Source organism: Pygocentrus nattereri, chromosome 26, assembly GCF_015220715.1.
Source record: "Pygocentrus nattereri isolate fPygNat1 chromosome 26, fPygNat1.pri, whole genome shotgun sequence".
NCBI lineage: Eukaryota > Metazoa > Chordata > Actinopteri > Characiformes > Serrasalmidae > Pygocentrus > Pygocentrus nattereri.
Window position 1 is genome coordinate 27,314,185 of NC_051236.1, and position 12,318 is coordinate 27,326,502.

The window sequence follows — 12,318 nt, forward strand, 5'->3', positions numbered from 1 at the left end:
TCTGAAGTTCACCAGTAAACACCTGAATGAGTCAGAGACTGCTTAGGAGAGTGTGCTGTGATCAGATGAGACCAAAATCGAGCTCTTTGGCATCAACTCATCTCCTTGTTATGGGTCTTCCAGTATGACAATGACACAACATACAGCCAAGACAACAAAGGAGTGGCTCAAGAAGAAGCACACTAAGGTCATGGAGTGGCCTAGTCAGTCTCTGGACCTTAATCCCATAGAAAACCTGTGGAGGGAGCTGAAGGTTCGAATTGCCAAGCAACAGCCTCGAAACCTTAAGGATTTAGAGATGATCTGCAAAGAGGAGTGGACCAAAATTCCTCCTGATATGTGCGCCAACCTGGAAACATCTGACCTCTTTGCTTGCTAACAAGGGTTTTGCCAGCAAGTACTAAGTCTTGTTTTGCTAGGGGAACAAATACTTATTTCACTCAATGAAATGCAAATCAATTTATATATTTTCTATAATGTGATTTTCTGGATTTTCTTTTCAATATAATACACAAGAAATAAATAAAACAAATAATTATTTCCTCCACTGTATGTAGGAAGCTGCAAATATTAAGAAATGAGCAGGATTAAGAAACTCGGACAAGTTTTTGAACTAGAAATACACAAAACTCTGCAGAGTTGTGAGTCGGTAGGAGCAGGATTAAGAAACAGAGATGAACAATATGGGAAAAATATAATATTGTGATACTATAAGATATTTTCATGATTCAAGATACATTATTTTTATGACATGAATAAACTGGAACAGATAAAAAGATGAGACAAAGTAAGATACAAAAAAAGAACGAATAGTGCCACCTTTAAAAAATATATATAAAAACATGTGAGCATTTCATACATTGCATGACACATGCAGTTGGTCAGAGCTCTTTGAGTAGTGATGTTGTGCAAGATATACTCAGAAACGACTACCGTGACACACTGGAATATCCAGAATGCCTCATATGAGGAAGCAGTGACCAAATCTCGCTGATTAAACATCTAATAATTTTGCTACAAGACATTGCTAAATGAAAAGATTACAGTTTATGATTTAATAACTCTGGCTTTTTTTTTAGAACTTCTTGTTGTGAATAAACCATCAGTTTAGTCTGCATCATTTTAATCTTCACTGTAGGAGTTACTATTGAATAACAATGGGTCAAGTGATCCCAAACTTCTGAATGGGACTGTATATTGGTTGATGTCTTATAAGATCAATTATGACTCCACATGCCTGTTCCCAAGTTTGTAATGTTGTTACCCCAGCACTTTTAAAGGAAGCAGTGGATCATCCAAGATGGGCAAAGTCTACAGATGCATTAATCGGGTTTTTGTGGGGAGAAACATGAGCAAACCGGTCTTTCTTCCTGTCACTAATCCTGAAAATAATGATGATATTATGATGACGAGGAATACCATCATTAAAGTGCAATAACATGGGTTAGTGTTGGTTTGTGAGCTACATTAACAAAGGACAGAGACATTCCCACTAGGTAATAAGACTTTTTTATTGATTTTTATTGATTTGGACAGACATGCTAGATCTCTGTACAATGTGAATGAGAGAGCTAGCCCTGAATCAATCAGACTGGCTCCTCTGAGTCAAAACATTTACACTAAGAATGGCCTTACCCTTTAAAGCAGGACCCAACTTACACACAGACATTTCGCCAAGGATGGTGTGTAGTACTGTGCCAACAGAAGCATGAACAAATCACATATTCACTGCTGTTTTAGTACACACCTCATAAGGGGATAGACTATATACATCCTGTTCATGCCAAATCATAGAGCAGGATCTCTCTACATGGATAGATTTCAACTGATGGTAGAAACAAAAAATAAGGGAAAAGCAGAACAGTATGTAAACAGATTGTAAACAAAATATCAAGGTGCAAAAGCAAAAGGTTAAACAATCAACCAGTAAATACTCTCACATCCCAGCTATACTCTTTAACTATGAGCACACCGCTACACTGTCAGCTTCTATGCCTTTCAACAATATCTGAAGGCACCAGAAATATAACAGGGCAAAACTGAGATGTATTAATAGTAACACAGAACAGACTTTATCTGTGCTCCTCTGTAGGTGGTGCCATCAGCGGATCGGTGTGGATGTGATATTTCACAATTGCCTTTGTGTGAAGAGTGTTTTGCCATTAAGCTTCTTCCGTATCTGCATGTTCAGTACATATTCCCTTCCATTTGGTAGCGGGGGAGTCCTACGAGGCAGCCAGGCAGGTCAGTAAAAGCATTTAGAGATACAGAGCAGAGACAGTCCAGTTCAAAAGCGGTTATCTTGACTAAAAGCGGCTATATTACATAGCAGGGCAGACGTGAGCTGGTCATACAGTGCAGAATGAGCCACTGATAAATTACAGAATGGAAAACCCTATCCCATTTACAGGAAATGCTGCTACAGATTCACAGCGCCATGTTACAAGCTGATCATTTTTAATAGAACTCCCAAATCACAGCAATTTACTTCACAGGTAAGCTGAACACTCAGCCTGTTTCGTTATATGCAGTCAAAGCATTAGCAATGCTCTCAGCTCACACTAGTTTTTGGCTCATTTTGAAAAAAAAAAACAAAAACAAAGGGTTCAAGTGAGTTCTCATTATTTAGTCCTAACTTGTATTCACGCAGCCCTACAGATGGGTCATTTGTATAGACATCATCACAGAGACCACTACAGTACAGGGAGTCGTAGGACTGGATATTAGATTTGACATCAACCTTGAAACATTTACATCTTTCTTTTAAAAAGTGCATTAAAGATTCACAAGAAATAAAAGTAGTGTATGCTACCGCTCAAGTGTCTGACCTTACAGCCAGTGTACTACAGTTTACTGGCCCAAAAAAAGCAGGGGCTGACCACAGTGTGCCCCTGAACAAGGCAAGCCTATGAAACACCTAGATGATGCTAGCTTTCCGTAGTTAACTAATATTGTTTTTTTGTTGTTGCTGTTGTTGTTTTTGGAGAATTACTACATATTCATTGATCTGAGAGCAAATGACAGGCTATATTTACAATGGAACTGGACTACACCATATCATCATGGGAAGGCCTACATGTGCAAACCTGTGTACTTAAGAATAGGAATGTCAGAGTTCAATGATCATCCTATGACAATTTTGAGAAATCAGCTCTTCAGGCCTTTGATAAATTATCACACACTACAACAATTACAGCTCTTACAAATGTGAGAGAAATCACACTTAAAATGTGCCTTCATTGTAACAGCAGTGTTTGGATTCTCATTCCAAATCCCAGATATCAATAACTCGGAAAGATTTCATACAGAGTGTGAAACTCACGAAAGTACTGTACAAACCAGGACAGTCTCTAAAATGACAGGTTTGACCCTAGGGCCTCTACGGTGGATCTAGATCACTCAAGAACACTGAAACACACACAAAACTTAAAAAAGTGAAGTTCTGACACTGTGCATTAAGTCACATGTGTACATAAGCATTTATATGGACATCTTCAAAGTTGTGTACACATTCACCATCTGACAGGATCTAGTGGAATGAAATGATTAAAACAGCAAAATCAAAGTCTTGCATGCATGCTTGCTTTGTCTATTCATCCAGTAAATATTGTTCAGGTTCCCTGTCTGTTACAGTGTTTGTCGTTCTAGAAAACGTTTTTAAACGCCTCGTCTACCTCCTTTTTGACCTTTCCTTGAATATACAAAAATACAAAATGAAAGAAACAAAAGACTACCCTTCAACTTTTTTCAAAAAAAGGATACGTTTGGACTTTGTTGGCTTTGTTGATTTTTTTTGTCTCCTTTCAAATTTTTAAAACCATTTTTTTTGGCAATTTTTTAATAAAGTACACTATTTTACAACTGAAATGGACGTAACACTGTTTCCAACCAGTGACCCGTGGTCAAATGTGAGTGCCGAATACCCAATCTTGAAAACTCAATTGGAAGCTAACCAATAGGAAGCAACACAACAAGCATGTGGTGTAAAATGAAGTTGCCTGGTTGGCTGTGGGCCATTAACAGGAACAGCCCCCTTCAGTGGTGGGGGGCTCCTGCGGTTTGTCCAGCTTGATGTCAATCACTGTGGAATATGTTAAGGAACAAAGAAGTCAACAGTCATTAACTCCCATTGCATACATTGTTTATAATATCACATCAACCACGGCATCAGTCCGTTAAGATAAACAGTTTGAAAAGAACTGCTCTTTTTCTGAGATGGTGATGCTGAATGCTAAATAATAACTGACCAAAAAGATTGTCCAATTCCACTATTTGCAAATAACTCTAAGGAGTCTACTGATCATGTTTTGTGTGTGTTTTTTTTTTTAATAAAAAGAGATTTCTGTTTAATACCATAAAAAAGATAAATAAGCTTAAAAGAATACCTTCTATTAAGTTAGATGGCACATTCTCTGCTGGCCCACTAAGGAATAGCGTCAGACAAATTAGCTGTAATATATGGATCGCTGTTGACCCCTGGAGGCAGAAAGGCTCTGTGCAGACTGACGTACTGCAGTGCCTTCTCTTTAACACAAGAAGGCACTGCAGCCACAAGCTTGGGCTTGAACTACAGCCTGCTGTCGAACAGTAAGACGGCTGTGTGCTGAAACCATTACTGCTTTGTATTAACAAAATATCAGCTTCTTTTCTACAAACATTTAATCTACTAATGAAAAACACCATCAGCACTGCTGCTTTGTATGTGATAGAGGGCTTGTTGTCTTTCTCAGTGGGATGGTAGAAAGTGTGATAGAAAGAAAAAAGAGAAAAGCGAGAGGTAAGGGTGTGGTAGGCTCCTTGAGAATGTAAACTAAGTTCAGTTTAGTCTATAATTTGATGTTTTCCAGTTACAGCAAAGCTTGGAAATATGTGGATTTTTACTCATTCTGATTTATTCATGTGGTTCCACAAGGTATGATCAGATGAGAAAGAAGCACTATAAAAATCTATCCTTCATTATCTCGTTAAGAGCCATTTCCCATTGGAAACTTCCACCTAATTTTCCATCTAAACAAAAGTTAACATCTAAACAAAGTAGCTCAGAGTAGTTTGATGTGAAACGCTTCGTTCTAGAGAAATCGACCAATTCAGAGTCAGGACTGGAACCAGACATCTGAAGCTGTGAATGCCTCTAAAAGCGATACGAAAGTAAGTTATAAATACATAATAAATACAAAATACACTGCCTGATGCCGATGAGACACTGTTTTGCTACAGTTTTGAGAAAAGATTGTGGCCTAAAACATATTTTTAATTGTATTCTAGAGAGGTACATGCAGGTCATCATATGGAAAAATAGTTCCTGAAGAAAATAAATATAAATTATTTTTACATTTATTACTATTTTACCATGATCAACATTACATATATAAACACAGGAGACACAAGTATGTCCACTGGTGGTTTTAGATAGTAAATGAAATGGCTATATTTGTGTTGCAGACATCGCAGCCCCTGGTTCTTATTACCTCCACTGTAAAAAAAATCTGAACTGGCAAGCGTCTCTACAATGAACCATTTCACATCAAACCATCAAACCACTCTGAATGACCTTCTTTACATCTCCATGACTAAATTACGCAGAAATAAGATTGAAATATTTGACAAAAACTGGTAGAATTCCCCTTTAAACAAAGCACTTAATAACAGGTGATTAGTTTGTCTTTTCCAAATTGACTTAGAAAACGTGCAAAGCACAGAAGCTAAACTGACCCAAGACTACTGTAACTGCACCTAAATGAAACAAACCTACACCTTGAAAACAAAGAATACTGTACTAATATACAATTAAATATAAAATTAAATTACTAGAAATAACACTGGCCCTCCTTGAGGAAAGGCTTGGAAATAGTTAAATGAGAACACTGACAGACATAAGCTCTTTAACATTATTATTGGAGTTTTTCTGATCACATAAATGTGCTCTGCCCAGTAAACAGCTTTTTAAATCAGGGATATACAGAGCCCTCCACAAGTAATGGCACCCCTGGTAAACATGCGCAAAACAGGCTGTAAAAAACCATTTATTGCTTATCCTTTCAATCTTCCACTCAAAATATTAACACAGATCTAACCTTTCTTAACCTTTCAATCCAATGATTGAAAAAAAATTTTTATCAGGAAATAAATATTTTTCTCAAATCTAAGTGTGCCACAATTGTTGGCACCTCTTCATTTAATACTTTGTGCAGCCTCCCTTTGTAAAGATAACAGTTCTGTGTCTTCTCCTATAATGCTTAATGAGACTGGAGAACATATGGCAAAGGATCTGAAACCATTCCTCCATACAAAATATCTCCAGATCTTTCAGATCCTGAGAACTCTCCTTTTCAGCTCATCCCACAGGTTTTGGGGTGGCCATGGCAAAACCTTAATTCTGAGGTCAGTGGACCACTTTTTGTGGTGATTATGAGGAATGCTTTGGATCAATGTGCTGCTGGGAAGATCCAAACTATGGTAGGTGCTTTAGTTTGTTCTTCTGGCAACCCCGCATACAAGTTGTAGTTATGTATGTAATCCTTGGAGATTCATTGTCCTTCTTCAAACCATCCTCTTCACTGTCTGTGGGGTCAGCATAGACATACGTCCTCTTTTTAGCAGCTTCTCAACATCTAGAGTTGTTCTAAAATGACATGTTTTCTTGATTTTCTAGGTTAAAATATGTCAACACATCCTCTACAGAGAACACACTTCTGAACCTTTAATACACAATTACTGTTTATTTGCTGAATTTAACACACGGGACAAAATAAAACACAAACTCTGGCGTTAAGTTCAGTAAATAAACAGAAACTGTGCTCACATGTCTGGAAAAATGTCATATTTAAGTGTGTTCTCTGCAGAGCATGTGTTAGCTGACTGCCACTGAGAAAATCAACAAAACATATCGTTTACTCATAGGTGTTCAAACCTTTGCACATGACTAAGGGATGTTTTAAGCAAGCATTAGAATTGTGTCAGGCTGTGGGCTTGTTCTGTCTGTGTGGCTGGACACTCAAGTGAAGACTAGCTGTTTTGCCTTTTAATGTAAAGACATTAATGTAACTGTATTTTTAGTGTCCGTCTGTTTAAGTGTCTCTGAAGTCCAAACCCTGCGGAGGACAGTAATCTGTGGAACTCAGTGAACAGAGATGAAGGTGTAGCAAGGTTACCATCATGCTTTCCTGTATTGGACGTCATGTCCAGCATCAGCTGTAATGGTAAATGCTGCTGTCCTCAGGGGACTTCAGCAGGCGGAGAGAGTTTCAAGGACACAGAATGTTATCAGTCAGAGAGACTGGCAATGATTCACTGCCCTGAATGAAGTGTGATGTGTTTTTATTTGCATTCATGAATAACTGTGTATGTGTGTGTGGGAGGAGGTTAATGTAACCGGTCTACTGGGACTACAGGTGCACCTGCCATGTAGACAAGCTTTTAAAAGAAACACCGTCAGTAAGACACATGACAAACACACAAATGCCACAAAAATGCACAAATTAAAGAAAGAGATCCCTCTGTATTTACCATTTCTGGAAGCTGAACACAGCTGCTCTAACCTTTAGCCAGTTGGTCTCCATGATTCTCTAGACTTGACCCCATCTTGGCCTACTAGGCTAACCTATGGCACATAGTAATGTACATAAAACACTCAACTAACTACACAAATACCTTTAGTTAGGCACATTATGATCATGAAATCATATCTAGTCATATAAAGAACTGAAATTAACAAATGAATTGTCTTTTTGGGTTCACTCTATGCATTGTGTGACTAGACATCTTGCTTTTTAGCTGTTGATACTAGTAGCTCTCAACTGAAGACAGAAACAGCATTTCAAAATCAAACATTACTCACTGCTGCCCTCTTGGGCACTATTAATATATTGACATTTTAACTGCACTCCTAGGAGTAGGTGTAATGCCTATGTGACTTACATTTATTATAAAAGACCTTTAAGCCCGGGATCGGTAATACAGTATCTTATAAATGACATCCATCCATTTTCTAAGCCGCTACTCCCTCAGGGTCACGGGGGGCGAGCTGGAGCCCATCCCAGCAGTCATTGGGCAGAAGGCCAGGACAGGTCGCCAGTCCATCACAGGGTAGACAGACAGACACAGACAGTCACTCACACCCAGGGGCAATTCAGCATGTCCAATTGGACTGACTGTCTTTGGACTGTGGGAGGAAGCCGGAGAACCCGGAGGAAACCCACAGAGACACGGGGAGAACATGCAAACTCCACACAGAGAGGACCCCGGTCACCCGGCTGGGGAATCAAACCCAGGCCCTCCTCGTTGTGAGGTGACAGCGCTACCCACCACGCCTCCGTGCCGCCCTTTAGAAATGACATATAAATGACAGCGCATTTTAAAGAGAGTTTACACAAATGATGAGGATTTATCTGTGTATCATTTAAACTACACGCCTGCTTTACAGTAGCTGACATGCTTAACTGATCTAAGACTCCACAACAAAGGGGAATTACCACACTTCTGAGTGACCACAAATCTTCCTCTCTCTCTGCTCTCTCCTTCCAGCAGTATGCATCTGCAAGTGTTCAGGAAAGTAATTTATTCAGAAAGGACTTCAGACAGGCTTAAGCAGCCTTAAGGGAAGAACATGCCCAGGAGCACTTAAACATACAACCATGTTTGAGGCAATATTCATTATTACTGAGCATAAAAATATATTTCACATACTTTAATCTCAGCTTTTACCATCATAGGCAACAACAAATAATGTCTCGAGCTGGTCAAATCAGCCCACAGTGGAAGTGAAATCACTGTAGCTAGAAGTGTAGATGGTGTGTTCAAAGTACTTGCGTCGCTCCCCAAAAAGGCATTATGCATTGTTTCTGATGGTAATCAGTACTTAAATGTTTTTGCTTCTTCTCTCTCTCTCTCTCTCTCTCTCTCTCTCTCTCTCTCTCTCACACACACACACACAGACACACACATTGGTATTCCTATCTTAGTAGGGTGGTTCCACTTGCAGCTTTAATCGGCCTTGAAATTTTAAACCTTAATACAGCCCACGCCCAACGCAACATATAGCACCAAGTTTTTTGGTAATTTTTCCCCAATTTTCTCACCAAATTCAGTCATGTCCACCCAGTGGTTAGGTCCACTTGAATCATGCAATACTAGCACCTGCTTCCTCCAAGATATGCTTTTGAAACTGCTGCTAACATGGCGTCACTGGACAGCTGAACATGCCTGGAGGAGAATGCTAACTTTCAGTTCTGTTACATCAGAGTTGAGTAAAGAGGCCAAATGTGCTCTCTTGGACTGCCAGCCACGGATGGCTGTAGATCAAACTTGCAACCTCCTAATGCTCCTAATAGATAATTGTAGCATGTAGGAGACCACAGCACTAACCCAGCCCATCACCATCAACCAAAGTGCTAAATAAAACCTGACATTTCTATGATAATGGCAGTTAAACTACCATGTAATGACAATAATAGCTGTCATTTGATCATTTTGGTCTTCATACTGTGCCGTGCTCTATTTCTTTACATAGTAAACATAACACATTGATAATATAGTATAAAATATTTTGGCCAAATTGAAAATGTGTTCTTTTGGCTGCACTTCACGCTATTCTCCTGAATCGATCAGCTGTTCTGTTTCCTGTGCATCCACTTCCCAACTTCAATAATCAAAAGCACATCTTTTATGTTTTCAAAAAGAAGTATTTTGGCAAAGACCAAAAATGCTCAAATAACATTAAAGTGTCATGTCATTTTTATGTCAAACATAAAATGTTTCCATCACCCAGGAGATTTGGTACCTACAAAGAGTTAAACTGCCGCACGGACGCGCCACTGAACAGGAGCCAGGCACTCTAACGCTCTAAGGCTTTGACATGGCACTTTAATCAGACAGGCTAAAAAAAAGATAAACTTCAGAGCAAATGTGAACACACTCATGCACAAGCCACAGCATACAAGATAAAGTGCTGACAGAACTAAAATATAGCATCTCTGTAGTGGAAAGGAGGAAAACTCATTAGCACCATAATCAATATACAGACAGCAGAGATGTGCTAAGCTAACTCTTTGGCTCTGCCAGTGTTTTCTGTTGTGATCCCAGCTCAGCACAAGTGCCTTTTAAATATTCATGTTTGTTTGGCTTCCCCACGGAACATGTTCTTCTTGACACACTGTGTCCGTCTGCGCACGCCGAGTGAGAGTGAAAGGAGGCTTTCGGCAGAGTGGATTTACCTCTCAAGTAAATTAAGCAGGTATCCCACATCTGTACAACACACAGAGAAAAACACTGTGCTTTCTAGGGCAAGTGGATCTGGAAGAGTAATCCTGTTTCTCTCTCTCTCTCTCTCTCTCTCTCTCTCTCTCTCTCTCTCTTCCTCTACTCATCCTCTCTCTCTTCACTCTCTCTCTCTTCCACTTCACTCTCTCTCTCCTCCCTAACTCCATCTGTCTCATTCTCTTTTCCTCTCCTTCTCTCCCTCCCTCCTTTTCTCTCCAGGCTGTTCCAGGCTCTCATCTTTCTATTTTCCTATTCTCTGTCTCACTCTTTCCCTCCACTCTTACTCTCTCCCCTCCCTCTCTGTCACTCTCTTTCTCTTGCCCTCCCTCCCTCTGTTTCTGTCTCCACCTCCTCTGTCTCTTTGTCTCACTTGTTCTTTCTCTCACCCCCATTATCCCTCTCTGTCTCTCCTTCTCTCGCTGCTGCTGTCTCTCCCTCTTTCTCTCTCTTCCCTTTCTCTTTCTCTCCCTTGAATTCTACACCCTCTCCCTTTCTCTCTTCCCCACCCATTCTCTCATTGCCTCACATTGTTTTTCTCTCCCACTATTCCTTTCTCTCTCCCCTTTCTTTTGAGGTCTCACTCTCTCCCTCATTCTGTCTCCTTTTCTCTCCCTTCCCTCTCTCTCTCTCTCTCTCTCTCACTCCTTGCTCACCCCCCTTCTTCTATCTCTCTCAATCGATATTCAGTGGAGTGCAATAACAGCAGGAGGCCTGAGTGCCATTAAGTCTGCACACAGAGCACACACAGACAGTCAGGATGGGGCAAGCTGTCACCCAGACCCCTACATCACCCTGACAGACCCTCATAAAACACACACACATACACACACACACTGAAGCATACCTCAAATATAGACTCTGTTGATGTTCAAGTATCTGTAAGGGTTAATATACTGATGATTGGTTAGCCATTCACATCTCTACTCTGATCCACCTACTCACTTTGATCCATACACCTCCTAAGCTTGCCTCTCAAAGACACCCCCGAGTCTCCCCACTAGCCCCGCTAACATTTGAACTGAAGAATACAGCAAACACACACATACCACACCACAGCTGCAGCATTGGTCAGTGGATGAATCTCATTCTTTCAGCACTGTTCAGGCAGTGCTGGTATGAGAACAGAAGGCTTCGGGCAGCTGCACTAGCTTTTTTGGGGTCAGTGTGAGCTGTATCTGCAGCACAGAAGAAGTTAGGTTCAGAGTTGAGAAAGGAACTGCTAACTATGGCCATTTGATGGGCCTCCCCATCTATTAAGGGCGAAGTGGACAGATTATCAGGAACCAATGCTTAAACTGAAAGACGTGATGCACTACTATTTCTAAATGAGAATACTCCAACATGTACATTACATCCTCCAGTTTATTTACTTTTCACAATAACTGCGTTAATGTAATGTGAAAAAGGCATGCATTTGGATGAATAAATTCAATTAATGACTTTGTCAGTGTGAAATGCTGTGTTGTTAATGACCTTATCATCTAGTAGAAAGTCTAGTATAGTGTTAAATTAAGTATATTAAGTTATATGGCCGCTTCTTTTCAGCCAGTATGCTGGCTGGATAGTATTGAAATACTAAAACTGAGAGATAAATAAAAATGCACTACTCCAGGCTTTTCCTGCGTAGTGCCTTCTGTTCTCCTTTCAGTTGCTTCACTACTTGTCACATGCTTGGGAAAACAGAGCTTTTTAAAACTGTTTTAAATCAGTTTAATCAATCGCACATTTTACTCCCTGGTTATGATGTCAGAAAAAAGCTAAATAATTATTTACACAAAATCTAGTAACTGCACTAAGGAGGACGTGTTCATCAAACATTACTCAAAAAATGCAAAAGAAGGAAACGGGTCCCCAAACCTATGAAGGACAGCATGTGTCTGTAGGTAAATTCGAGGAACTCCACGAAGCATGAGGATCTGCTATATTGGCAAAAAAGTCTGAAGTACTGCTTTTCCAGGCATCAGACAGTGACCTTTCACAGCTGAAAGCTGTCTGAAACTCAGCGGTTCATTTCTCCACTGTGTGAAAGGGTTACACAAATGCCAAGCAGTGATTTCTTAA

At 39.9% G+C, this 12,318-nt stretch overlaps 1 protein-coding gene across 1 annotated transcript in view; it reads right to left on the reverse strand.

The window, feature by feature from the left end:
* Positions 1 to 1,492: 1,492 nt before the first annotated feature.
* Positions 1,493 to 12,318, reverse strand: part of rab6ba (RAB6B, member RAS oncogene family a) — a 127,604-nt gene continuing 116,778 nt past the window's right edge. Inside the window, exon 8 of the mRNA XM_017698007.2 lies at positions 1,493 to 4,081. Coding sequence (XP_017553496.1) covers positions 4,017 to 4,081 — 65 coding nt within the window. The 3' untranslated portion in view covers positions 1,493 to 4,016. The remainder of the gene's footprint in view (positions 4,082 to 12,318) is intronic.